This window comes from Rutidosis leptorrhynchoides, chromosome 4 (genome assembly GCF_046630445.1).
Source record: "Rutidosis leptorrhynchoides isolate AG116_Rl617_1_P2 chromosome 4, CSIRO_AGI_Rlap_v1, whole genome shotgun sequence".
NCBI classification, from domain to species: domain Eukaryota; kingdom Viridiplantae; phylum Streptophyta; class Magnoliopsida; order Asterales; family Asteraceae; genus Rutidosis; species Rutidosis leptorrhynchoides.
Window position 1 is genome coordinate 371741869 of NC_092336.1, and position 13399 is coordinate 371755267.

The following is a 13399-nucleotide window of genomic DNA, read 5'->3' on the forward strand; positions in this document are numbered from 1 at the left end:
TCTGCACATCGCGTTGCGGGGTCAGTGGGGGCGGTGGGTTTTACCTCCCCATGCCCTCGGATTGGTCCGAGTTTCCTCCTGGCCAGCAGTTGCCGAGCGGGTTATACAACTGCGGGAGATGAACGCGTGAGTGGTTAAGGTGTCCCTGAGTGATCTCGTACTACTGTTATAAAAGGGGGGAGGAGTGGGTAAAATGAAAAATCCAAAAATTTTGCATTAAAAATTACAAATTTATTTGTGGCGGTCACCCCTGCCCCTTAGTACGATATAAAAAATGTGTTTAATCAATGCATATTCGATTAATACATATTTATTTTTCTATACAACTCACTAATAACATAATTAAACTCCAATTGATTTATCCATAACACTTGCATAAAGTTTTAGCTTGAAATACAAGCTCTATATACCAGATATAAGTTTTTACTTACAAGTATTAGTTGCCTTTGTCAAACACACTCGAAAACTTATTTTAGCAATCATATAGCAACCTAACAAATATACCCAACACATGAACACAAGTTAAGGACATAGAGAAAAACAAACGATACCAATATGTGATAGAATCGCAATAGTTGAAGGACTACTAGTGTGAACTAGAAAAACAACGTTGAAGGACTATTAATGTTGATTAAAGAAACAATGGATGAAAAATGTAATTTAGCGTTTATATAATTGAAATTTTTTTTTTTTGTTAAATAAGAAACCCTCTTTGAGTCCAGGGTTTTACTAGAGAACAAACGATATTCTTATTCTTATTCTCATCAATCAAAACAGAAATAAAATAAAATGGCGAGCGGTGGAATAACAGCAGCAGCAGCAGCCGGAGGAGGAGGAGGAGGAGTTGAATGGCATCAGAGACCACCAAATGCCAAAAATCCAATCGTGTTCTTCGATATCATAATCGGTACCATACCTGCTGGTCGTATTAAGATGGAACTTTTTGCTGATATCGCTCCTAAAACTGCCGAAAATTTCCGTCAGTTTTGTACCGGAGAATATAGGTTTATTATTTTATTTACTTTATTTGTATTTGTATAACTTGAATCAGTCAATTAATTTGACCTAATTTTCAATCGTTGATGTGCAGAAAAGCTGGACTACCTGTTGGATACAAAGGTTGTCAATTTCATAGGATCATCAAGGATTTTATGATTCAAGCTGGTGATTTTCTCAAGGTTGATATTTTTTTTTTTTTTTTTTTTTTTTTTTTCATTTTCTCATGATGATGTTTTCACATTCAATTTGTTTTTGTTTTCAGATGTCACTAGGTTTTGATACCCTTATAAGATGTATCTGTGTAACCTAAATAGGAAAAGTCTCACCTGTTATCCGTTTACCAGGGCTTAGTGAGCTTATCACTTTGAGCTTATGGGATCATTGAAGCTATAAAATCAAGTTAATAAGCTTATGATTCAGTAATATAGAGGTTATTGGCTTTTAAATCCAATTAGCCTGAAATATAAGCTAGTTTAGAAAAAGTTGAATCACAGCTCAATGAAGGTTGTAGATTATTATACTGTTATTGAAGTTCTGTTTTTTATTTTTAGAATCAAGTACTAATTGTTCTGGACAATATATAAATGGGAAATTTGCAAATATACAAAAGCCTATATATAATTAGTCTATTTGCAGGGAGATGGTAGTGGATGTGTATCCATTTATGGAAGTAAGTTCGAGGATGAAAATTTCATCGCTAAGCATACTGGACCTGGTCTTCTGTCAATGGTATGCATCTTGATTTCAATATTATTTATTTTCATTTCATATATGTGTTTACTTAAGACCTATACAAGTAGAGTTTGGCTTTCTATAGGTCTTAATCAAGTATAAATACGTGTCTTTTGTCCAATTTACTTGTTATCTCTAGGGATTCTATTTGCTACAAATGAGCATGTGTTCGGTTCTATGATTGATATTATTCGACAATAATATGTCCAACCTACATGGTAATGTATGTAATCGAAAACGAGTCATAACATGACAGGTGACGTCTTTATCTTCTGTACTAGGGTTGCATGTGAGTAAAATTAAATGAACTGGGACAACTCATGGATGTAATTGGGTACATCTGGTGATATGCATGTACTGAGTTGAACGGAAATATAGAAGTACACTGGTGTTCTAGTTGTAGTGTAAATATGATTATACATAACTGAAACTGAACCAACTTGAACTGAATCTTTGTTTTTATTTATTTGAATAAGACTAGCTTAAAATGATCCGTTTGTTCCAAGTTTTTGTAACAAATTCTTTAAAAAAAATCCCGTATGGTTCTGGTTATCACTAAATCTCAAAACTAATTGAATATAATCCAGAACGAAGAACCAAGACAAATTTAGCTGGTCCTATTCCCTTCGTTATTGTTCAGTTTGTTTATTGTGGTCTGAAATGTTGTTGTTGAACCTAAACTTAGCGAGTACTTCATGATACACAAACATTTTCATTATAAACTTTAATGGAGAATCTTAATAATGAAATATAGCTGAATTTGATCATCAGGCATTAAGTAACATTAATTAAGAACATAGAACTCTCATGCTAATATATAGTTATAGAGAATGATCATTGTATTATATGGAATTCATAAGTTTAAAATACCTTTTGGCTTTAATAATTTAGATGAAACCTCAAGCTTGTATGTTAGTAGGCCTTCTTCTAATTAGAAGACTTACATACAGAATCTATATTTCTTTGTTTTGGTCTGTGTTTTCCATTATTCAGATAATTTGGTACTCATGGGTAGAAGAAACTATTAGTGTGCACACACACACTCACACTCACACATAAAGAGAGACACACACACTAATCTTTATTAGTACAAGTAGTATCCATAGCTAAAAAATATAGATTAGAGATAGGCTATCTACCTAGAACATCCTACTCATCAATCATAACTCTAGTACATCACATATTATTAAGATGTTATACTGTTATGGTAAGAGATGACCACCATTTGTTTTATTGATGAAACAAATTGTTTTACTAGATCATTAGTGGGCCTACTAAAGACCTGATGAGTATAAACAGTTGTGTTTTGGTTGTGTGAATCTATTGTGCTTTAGGATTACCATTTATTCTTTTTTATTTTTATCTTTCGCAGGCCAACAGTGGACCAAATTCTAATGGGTGTCAGGTACTTTAATATTGTTTATTCGTTACTTAAAATGTCATCTTCTATGTTATAAGATAATCATTTATAATGCTAAAATAATCAAGGTATGGTTTTGGTAAGCTATAATACAGTCAACTACCAGTTTATTCCGGTTTTGATAGCTGTGGCATGGGTTGATTTGAGCTATGTTTTTCTTCAAGAGCAAGTGACTTTATAAGGGAATACCTTAAAATGTCTTAAATATAAATTTAAGTCACTTCTTTCAAAATTTATAATCATATTGAAATATTTTTTCAATTATGAAGAAAAGAGTATTGGAATTGTGTATAGTATTATCAAAAAATTATTCATTTTGAGCTGTAACAACCTGTTACCAAGATGTGCACGAATGCGTATCTCTAGGACCACTACTTTGATATAGCTCGTTCATCTGAAACACTTGACATTTTTAACTAAGTGTTGTTCTGTTCTCTGTGCAGTTTTTTCTCACTTGTGCCAAATGTGATTGGCTTGACAATAAGCATGTGGTATTCGGGGTATGTTCTTTCCCTCCCTCGTTGTATTTACTCATAACAGACAATTAATAGTATGGGGAAAACCAATTAAAACTACTTTAAATAAATAAATAGCACTAAAGTAACACTGAACATTTGTGAGTAGGACCCCCCATTATACTATCTACTATCCGCTGATAGTTCTTTCCTCTAAGTTATGAATCTTTTTAAATTCTAGTTGACAGTACTAATTTAGTCGTTATTGATTCAGAGAGTTCTTGGAGATGGTCTATTGGTGGTGAGGAAGATTGAGAATGTGGCTACAGGACCAAACAATCGGCCCAAATTGCCCTGCATTATTGCAGAATGCGGAGAGATGTGATTAAGTCCTTGGTTATGTAACGTACATGTAAACTTTTACGTTCAGATGAATGATATGAAGACAAATATCCTCTCCGAGAAGATGAAAGGTTATCTGGCTGTATTAACCCTAGATCAGTAGGCCTTATTTAAAGCACTGCTCACAAAGCCAAATAAAACCTGTTTGTGGGTTTAATGATTGTGCTATCCTATTGGCTACCTCTTTAATATTACTCTCTGAGCTATTTACTTGTCAAGATCTTGTTTATTATTTATACTTTTGGTGGGTGAAAACTTGTAGGCCTGGTTAGATATACAAATCTTAATCAGTTTCTTCGGGTTCGATTGAAATACCAACTTTTAATGCATACAACAAAAATTATGCGGTGAAAAGTTGTACTATGTGCTTTGATGGTAAGATATCGTGGTGCCCATCTATGAAAATACGATGGATCTAGACATGAGGTGAGTCAACTAGTTTTGTGCTATTTTTACTCCGTGTGATTCACCACCATAGCACCACATAATCGTTGTTAGAATCTAATTTATAATCCAAGTAGATTAATTATCAAAAATTCATGTAATTAATTTGAATGTTCATAGTGTACCCTACCTTCGACATATTAATGGCCGACTCGTTAATAACCACTCACGAAGTAAATGCCAAATATAGGTGCCACGAAGACATTCATACTTGCTAGAGTACAATGGTATCGAATCTAGTGTCCCATAACCTCGGTCAAATAAAAGTCAAATTATGAAAGCTATTCCTAGCTCGGCTGCCCACAAATACAACTAAGGAAGGGGACAATTTTGCTTTCCCTTTGTATGAAGTCATTTTGAGAAAGTCAACTAATATTTTCAAAATGCATGGGGAACTAACATAACCTCAAAAAGTGGTATTGCTCTTCTACAAATAAGTAGGCATAAACCTTGGAGAGGTCATGTTCTCATTACACAATCAATTCACTAGTATGTTACACACACATACCTCACATTATCTCTTGGTGGCGTAAAGCAAGTCACATCTTGCTACCTTCGGAAAACCGCCAACAAGAGCATACACCCTTTATGTCCACCCTAATTATCTACCTCTGTGATTAAAACTACCCAACCTTATCACTTCGATAAGGCTCGCCAGAAAGTGTACAAACAATTGGCGCCATCCGTGGGATACACACAAACACATACTATGTTTAGAAAAGTGCTAAACCGACGCCATGGTTGATTCCAATCACGTACCATCTGGGGTCACCTCACCCATGGGGACACCCATCTCAAGTCAGATTCAACCGAAATTCGAAACGGTTGGGACTATCACTCAAACACCGTTCACCCCCGCTGCATTCATCTCCACAAATTGTCATGGCTCAAATTCTACAGAACCACCGCCACTGATAGACAAAACCTTCATACTAAATAATTACAATCACATCAGGTCAGTAATGAGAGATTTACGAGCAGCGGTCCATCTCCAAAGTCGACGAACTTTTAACTTATGAAAGTGATGAATATGATGATGAAAGGGAAATGGAAGCTCCACCCAACCCGAGCCTGCCCCCATAAATTCAGCCAACCAATCATCTGGTTCAAACTACGACACAACAAATCGGAGTCACGAACATGGAAGCTCCACCCAACCTAGCTACAAAAAGGAACCTAACACCTCGAACCGGTACCCCAAAAGAAAAGGAACCTAGCTACAGAAAGACACAAAGCAACATGCAAAGAAGTAGAATGAGCTACTCAAAGCAAGCATCATTCTGGAAGCAAAATATCTGTCCTGGGTAGCGAATCCCGTCTTGGTCAAGAAAGCAGATAGGGGCTGGAGGATGTGCGTAGACTTTATGAACATCAACAAAGCTTGCCCGAAGGATTGCTATCCTCTACCGGAGATTGATTGGAAGGTAGAATCCTTGAATGAGTACAAGTTCAAGTGTTTCTTAGATGCGTACATGGGTTACCATCAGATCCAGATGGTAGAGAAAGACGAAGAGAAAACGTCATTCTTCACAAGTAACGAGATTTTCTGTCATCAAAAGATGCCCTTCCAATTGAAAAACGCAGGAGCGACATACCAAAGACTCGTAGAGAAAGCTTTTCACAAACAGTTGGGCAGAAACCTAGAAGCTTATGTCGATGACATGGTCATTAAGAATCACGAAGAGACAGATCTCTTGGAAGACATTCAGGTGACCTTCGATACCGTTTGGTCCATCAATATGAAGCTTAACCCGAAGTAATTTTCCTAAATTCTTGGGTTACTACATCATTAAGAAAGGAATGCGAGCAAAATTGGAGAAGGTAGATAAGCTTAAGCAGCTTAAAACCCCAATGACAAAAAAAAAAAAAAAAAAAAAATATGCAAAGCCTCAATGAAAAGCTAGCATCACTAAGTCGCTTCCTATGCCGGAGTGCAGAGAAACAATTGCCTTTCTTCAAAATACTAAAGGGTTGCTTGGATAAAAGAAGATAGTCTGGAGCGAAGAAGTGGAAAAAGCCTTCACAGAAATGAAGACATACAATGGCGAACCTCCCAACCCTGACATCGTCTGTGCAAGGAGAAACGCTATATGTGTGCTTGGCTACCTCCGAAGAATGCATCAGCACAGTCCTTGTAACATCCTCAACTGGGCCTAGCTGTAAGATTACTAGTTTGCCCTTAAGTTTGTATTAAGTTAATATATGCTTTTACTTATTATTTAATATTTTTTATTATGTGATGATGTGGTAAGGACCAGTTTGTGACAAGGGTCACAGAACATGTTTGTTTATTTAAATTGGACTTCGTCTGGGTCGCCAAATGATGTACGAAAGTTATCAGATAACTGGTAAATACCGTGTGTGATGGGGTATTGTATTTAACATAAATATATAAGCATGATACAGCTCATATATATCATTTTCTTGAAACTTCTACACAACACCTCGTACCTAATTTTCTTCCATTCTTGAAACCTAATCTCCAAATCTTGTTGATTGATCCTTGTTTTTATTGAAAATTAGTAGCAAGTGATTTCTAGAGTCTAAACTAGGTAAGATTTATGTGTTTTCATACTTGAATCTGTGTCAAAATGGGTTTTTAGTTAGGTTTTTGACAAGTGGGTTTTGATGTCAAATTGGTTGAAATTGTTGTTGTTTTGATGTAATTAGTTGGAGTTTAAGTTTCTATAAGTGTTATAAATGTTTCCTAAACGGATTTTGGTGTCAAAACATTTAGAAATCGAGATTTGGGTGATTTTGGTTCGAAACCTGTCAGTTTCTGCTGCTACTACACGAAGAATACAACCGTACGGTTGCAGCTTGCAACCGTACGGGTACACTGTGCAACCGTACGGGTGCATGTGCAACCGTACAGATGTAGTGGTGTTGGTGCAACCGGGCAGTGGGTGTGCAACCGTACGGGTGCACGATGCAACCGAACGGATGGACTTGCAACCGTACGGATGCATGTGCAACCGTATGGATATTGATCAGTGGAGCATTATTGTGAAATTTAGTTGTTTCCTAGCCGTTATGCTGTCCGCGTGACTTATGATGATCAGGATGTAAATTCTGAAAATGCACAAGTGTTAAGTAGACTTTTTAGCGGCGCTTTTTGATAATGATTTACTTTACTGTGTTGTTTTGTGTTAACGGACAGAAACTAACTTGATTTGCCTTATGTTCAGGTGATAAGGATAAGGAAGCCGCTCAGTGATAGATTATCTGAGCTAGTTGCTGGTAGTCGGTGAGTGGGACTAACTGGAGTATATAGTATAGAGTAGCATGTTATATAATGATTGCCATGCTTGTTAGATATACTTGCTACTATGGTTAGTTAGTATGTTGTGATGACTGCATGTTAGTTGATGCTTGTCTGCTGGAGCCCAGTGCGTCCCTATTGTGTGGTAGCCTCGGTAGGAGAGATCAACCTGCGGGTTGGGTTCCTCATGTGTTATCCTAGACAATCGTGGTGTATATATGTGTGAATGACGCGTTTGTCGTGTGTGGATTATATATAAACAACACGGTGGTGGAGGAACTTCTGGTAAGCCCCAGTCCGATCAACTAGTGGTTAATGGTTTGGCCGAGCCGCCAGAGTCTTTGTAGACGGCACTTGGGTGATGTTTATGTGTTAGACTATGTGACATGATTAGTATGACGGCTCCTGTATACTCTTGCCTGTAGTTAGTTGTACTCACTTAGCTTCATGCTAATTCCCCTCCATCTCCTCCCTGCAGGTTGTTAGCTTTGTAAATTATGCTTTTAGGAGAAGACGGGCATGATGATGTTATGTTTGACAGGAGTCAACTCTGATGTGGTTTTACTTAGTTTAAAATGTGTTCTTTGGTAAACATAATGCATTTACGTCTCTTCCGTTTAACTTATGCATTTTGTTTTAATAACACGTGACATCGGTTGGATTGTATTAATGATATTTACCAGTTATGTCGTATTTAATAAACTTAATGCTTCTGCCACGTATTTAAAAAAAAAAATTTAGCGGTGTCACAGTCCTATTAACGGAGAGAGACCGAAGGTAAATCCTAATATACTTCGTGAGTCGCGTTCTCCAAGGAGCTCCGGAGCTCAAAAAGCTCACCCTAGTACTTGTGCATATAGATCGAAAATTACGAAGTTATTTCCAAGCTCACCCTATTGTTGTTAAAATCCAATTCACCATGTACTCATAAAGCCATAAAAGTCAGGTCGAATGGCCAAATGGGCCATTGAATCGGGAGAACATGACATTGTTTCCAAGTAATGCACTCCATCAAGGGAAAAGTGCTAGCCGATTTCATTGCCGAGACAACAGTGAAAGACGAAGAAGGCATTTCAACACAAGTCATCATCTCAACCGTTGAAAGAGAGGAATGGAAGTTGTACACTGACGGAGCATCTAGCTCTGATGGATCGGGAGCAGGTTTAATGTTGGTTAACCCCGAAGGGAAAGAATACACATATTCCCTTCACTCCGAATTCATAACCACCAACAACGAGGCAGAATCTGAAGCCCTTCTCTCTAGCCTAAGGATGGCGAAGAACATACAACGCCTTCGCACCTTCATCGTTTCACAACTAGTTGCTAACCAGGTTCTGAGCACCTTCAAATCCAGACAACCATCCATCTAACTCTATCTGTCGAAAGCTAGAGAGCTGATAGAAAACTTCAAAAGCTTTGCCATTGAACATGTACGAAGGAGCCAGAGTGAAAACTTAACCAAAGAAGTTCTGTTTGAAGTGCTAATAAAAGATCCATTCAAGAAAAGAAGGTCAATGACCTGATAGAAGAGGATGAAGACACATGGATGAAACCATTAAGGGAATACTTAGGAATTTGGAATCTTACCAGAGGATAAGAACGAATATAGGATACTTCGGATTAAAGCTCCATCTTACAACCTGGTGAATGGAGGTTTGTACCGAAGGTCGTTTTTAACACTCTTCGATGCGTTGGACCGAAGCAAGCTTCTATCGTCATCCAATAAATGCACGAAGGAATATGTGGCCTTCACGCCCGCCCAAGGTCAGTGGTAGCCTAGATCATGAGAACATGATACTATTGGCATACAATGGATCAAGACATGGTCACAATCCTATAAACGTGCGAATCCTTCCAGATTCACTTGAACATCACAAGGAAACCAAATCAAGAGTTAGTCTCTGTATTGTCAGCATGACCATTCACTAAATGGGGAATATATATATATATATATATATATATATATATATATATATATATATATATATATATATATATATATATATATATATATATATATAGTAGGACCACTGCCCGAAGCTCCGGGTAAGTCAGATTTCTGCTTGTAGCAAACAACTACTTCACAAAATGGACAGAGGCAAAACCCTAACAACGATCACATGTAAACATATTGAGAAATTTGTATGGGAATGTATCGTATAGGTTTGGAATTCCCAAGGAAATTGTCTCCGATAATGGGAAACAGTTTTTCGAAGGTCTCTTCCCAAGCTTTTGTGAAAAGTTGAAAATCGAGCAAATTTACACCTCCGTATACCATCCACAAGGGTACAGATATGTGGAATTCACAAACCGAGATATCATAAAAGGGCTCGAAAAAAGATTGGGGAGATGCCACAAATAGTGGGTCAATGAGCTTCCACTGGTACTATAGGTTCATTGGACCACACTAAAGCGAAACAACGGTGAAACACCATACAACCTAGCATACAGGACCGAAGCAGTCCTCCCCGCTAAAATACAAGTCTTGACTAACATGACTGCTAATCTCGAAGACAACTCAGAAAACCTTCGTGTAAACTTAGACTTGTTGGAAGAAAGAAGGGTAGCAACAATGATTCGAGAAGCCTCTTATAAGAAATTTATAGAAAGATACTATGACAAATGAGTCAAGCCATCCACTTTCAAGATAGGAGATTATATCCTATGATTTAATAACACAATAAACTGATCAGAGGGACATAGTTGTAATTTGACAGAGTGCCATCATGATGACGAAGTGAAAACATCTAATCAATGTTTAGATTATCAATGAAGTTTAACTTAACGAAGCTTTCTCGGAACTTCACTTCATAAAATTAAACTGGGGGGCTTGATAGTGTACCTAATCTTCGACATATTAATGGCCGCTTCGTTCATAGCCGCTCACGAAGCAAATGCATAACATATGTACCACGAAGACATTCATACTTGTAGAGGCCCCAAAATCATCCGCTGCAGTCAACCTTACTCGGCATATTGCAGAGTGCCCAACATTGTTCCCAGAAGTAAGCTTCATTGACCATACAGTTTTCATTACTAGATTATGTTGCTGACTTCATGTAGATATTCTTTTACAAAATATGAATATAATATTGAAATTTTTAGATGGTATTATAGTACAATAAATTGTTATATGCTATTTATAATGAAGTAATAGTTTTTTTATGGTCGCTTGACCACTTTCTAACAATCAGAACTGTTGATAGGTTATTATCGTGAATCCGCATTTTCTAGTATCCTTTCTATAAACCTCGAATAGGGTTTCTGTTAATAGCTTTATGTTATGTCTAACCTGGAATGTTAATTCACAGTTAAATAATAGAAATTAACCTGAAAGCTTACGAATAAGAACAACAATGGAGTTGACTTCCAATTACAATTATGAACGAATTCAGTTACAATTGAGAGGGAAAAAATAATATCCTAACAGAATTAACAAGCTATTTGTAAGCTAAAGAAGTGTAACAGCTTCGATTACAGAGCTGGATACGATGCATGCGCTTCGCTCGTGTCACCCTCCTAAACCCGCATCCAATCAGCACACGTTCCTGGTACGCTTATTTCATTTACACATCATGTGCTTGGCACACTAGCACTTAACGAGCACTAAACCCGTTTAATGGTAACTAACAAAATTATAAAAATATCTCCTTCTTCAATTAATTCTTGTCCTCAAGAATTAGGGTTCTTCAAATTTGAAATTGGGGAAATCGTTGGGCAATCTCATCAGCAAATTCCCATGTCGCATCTTCTGGTCTTTCATCCGACCATTGGATTAAAAAGCTCACACCAGCAACATTACTCCATTTAGCTAATTTTCGATCAAGAACTTGAAGTTGCTCAAGTGCTATGACTGATGTATGATCCAATACAGGCATAGTACCTGCAACTATTGGAGTCATTCCTTTGTGTAATTTTAGCTGAGAAATGTGGAACACAGGGTATACTTGAGCTGAATTAGGCAGTTGTAACTTGTAAGCTACTTCCCCAATCTGTTCCAAAATGACAAAAGGACCATAATACTTAGGAGAGAGCTTGTGAAATTTGTTCTATCTCAAGTTCATTTTTCTATCAGGTTGCATCTTGACATAGACCCATTAACCCACTTGATATTCTTTATTTGTTCTACCTTTATCAGCATAATGTTTCATTCTATCTTGAGCCTTTGCAAGTGGTACTTAAGCATGCCAATGGCTTCCATTCTAGCTTGTAGTGAACGGTCCACTGTATCAACAACACTTCGACCTATAGTATACAAAATTGTGTCTAGAGGTGCTTGTCCATACACCACCTCATAAGGTGTTGTCTGAATGGCTGTGTGATAACTAGTACTATACCAGTATTCTGCCAAAGCTATCCAATTGATCCATTCTTTTGGTTTTCACCTGTCATACACTTGAGGTATCCTTCTACACACTTATTAATAATTTTAGTCTGCCCATCAGTTTGAGGGTGATAAGCAGTTGAAAGGCACAATTTAACTTTCAGCTTAAGGAATAACTCCTGCCAAAACTTGCTGATAAATCTTGTCCATGTCACTTATAATAACCTTTGGTAGGCCATGTAACTTGTAGACATTATTAAGGAAGACTTGTGCTGATTGACTAATCCTTTATATTGAAATGGTTCAAGAGTCAAATGGTTTGGCAATTCTTCATTAGGGGATGAATCTAGAGAATTTTGAATTAGAGCTCTAGATTTTTGTTCATCTCATACCGCAATAGTATCTCTGGGTTTGCAGCGATAACGTGGTATATCTACTATACGACCATTGACCAAAATATGTCTATGATTAACTAATTGGCGAGCTCCCGGAATAGTCGGAGCCATAACCAACCAAAAAAGGATATTATCCAAGCGCATTTCAAGTAATTGTAATAAAACCTGACTAGTTGACCCTTTGCCTTTCTGGCGATACGAACGTATTTAAGTAATTGTTGTTCTGTAAGACCTTAATGAAAACACACTTTTTTTCTTCTTCTAGGCGAATACGATATTGAGATCTTTTCCCGGACCGCGATTGGTTTCTAAGATCACTTCCAGCTCTGGGCTTTTTATTAGTTAGCCCTGGGGGCTCACTTGTAAAGCAGTGAATGGATGTGCAAGTGCCATAAAGTGTGCATATTTACTTAGTCTATCCACCATAACCAATATAACATTCTTACCATGTGACAGAGGTAACGCTTCAATGAAATCCATTGAAATTTCACTCCGAATTCTTTGTGGTATGGGCAAAGGCTGCAACAACCCCAGATACTTAGTGAGATCAGCTTTATTCTTTGAACAAGTGGTGCAATTTCTTATCATTTCTTCCACATGTTTTTTCAGTTTTTTCCAATATAGCCCAGCAGATAACCTTTTAGTTGTAGAATGACCACCAACTGGATCATTGTGAAATTGTTCCATTAACTTCATTCTCAATGATTGATTTGCTCCCACCACCATCTTCCCTTTCATACACAACATATCACCTTGCATCATATAGGATTTAGATTATACCTCACTCCTTTTTAGCTTCATAATAAATTGCTGCAGATCAACATCTTGCTGCACACTCTTGATTACTTCTTCATGTAAGTTGTTATAAACTGAGGTGATATGGATATGAAATAATTGGCTCATTCCCTGCATTTTGGATAGTGGATCAGCAACTACATTCTTACTTCCTTTTTTGTATAATATCTC

The 13399-nt window shown here is 37.1% G+C and overlaps 1 protein-coding gene and 1 pseudogene across 1 annotated transcript; one reads left to right on the top strand and one right to left on the bottom strand.

Moving 5' to 3' along the window:
• Positions 1-722: 722 nt before the first annotated feature.
• Positions 723-4310, top strand: LOC139843893 (peptidyl-prolyl cis-trans isomerase CYP22). Its single transcript, XM_071834076.1, has 6 exons — positions 723-1004; positions 1091-1178; positions 1636-1728; positions 3104-3136; positions 3595-3651; positions 3881-4310. The coding sequence occupies exons 1-6, from the start codon at positions 790-792 to the stop codon at positions 3989-3991; spliced, it is 597 nt and encodes a 198-aa protein (XP_071690177.1). The 5' UTR covers positions 723-789; the 3' UTR covers positions 3992-4310.
• Positions 4311-12253: 7943 nt separating this feature from the next.
• Positions 12254-13195, bottom strand: LOC139841833 (small ribosomal subunit protein uS4c-like; annotated as a pseudogene).
• Positions 13196-13399: the final 204 nt, after the last annotated feature.

Excerpts from the sequence above, each read along its gene's own strand:
- LOC139843893 (XM_071834076.1), top strand. The coding sequence starts at position 790 with ATGGCGAGCGGTGGAATAACAGCAGCAGCAGCAGCCGGAGGAGGAGGA. Across the intron at positions 3,137-3,594 it reads CAAATTCTAATGGGTGTCAG|TTTTTTCTCACTTGTGCCAA; the intron begins GTACTTTAATAT and ends TTCTCTGTGCAG. Across the intron at positions 3,652-3,880 it reads ATAAGCATGTGGTATTCGGG|AGAGTTCTTGGAGATGGTCT; the intron begins GTATGTTCTTTC and ends TTATTGATTCAG.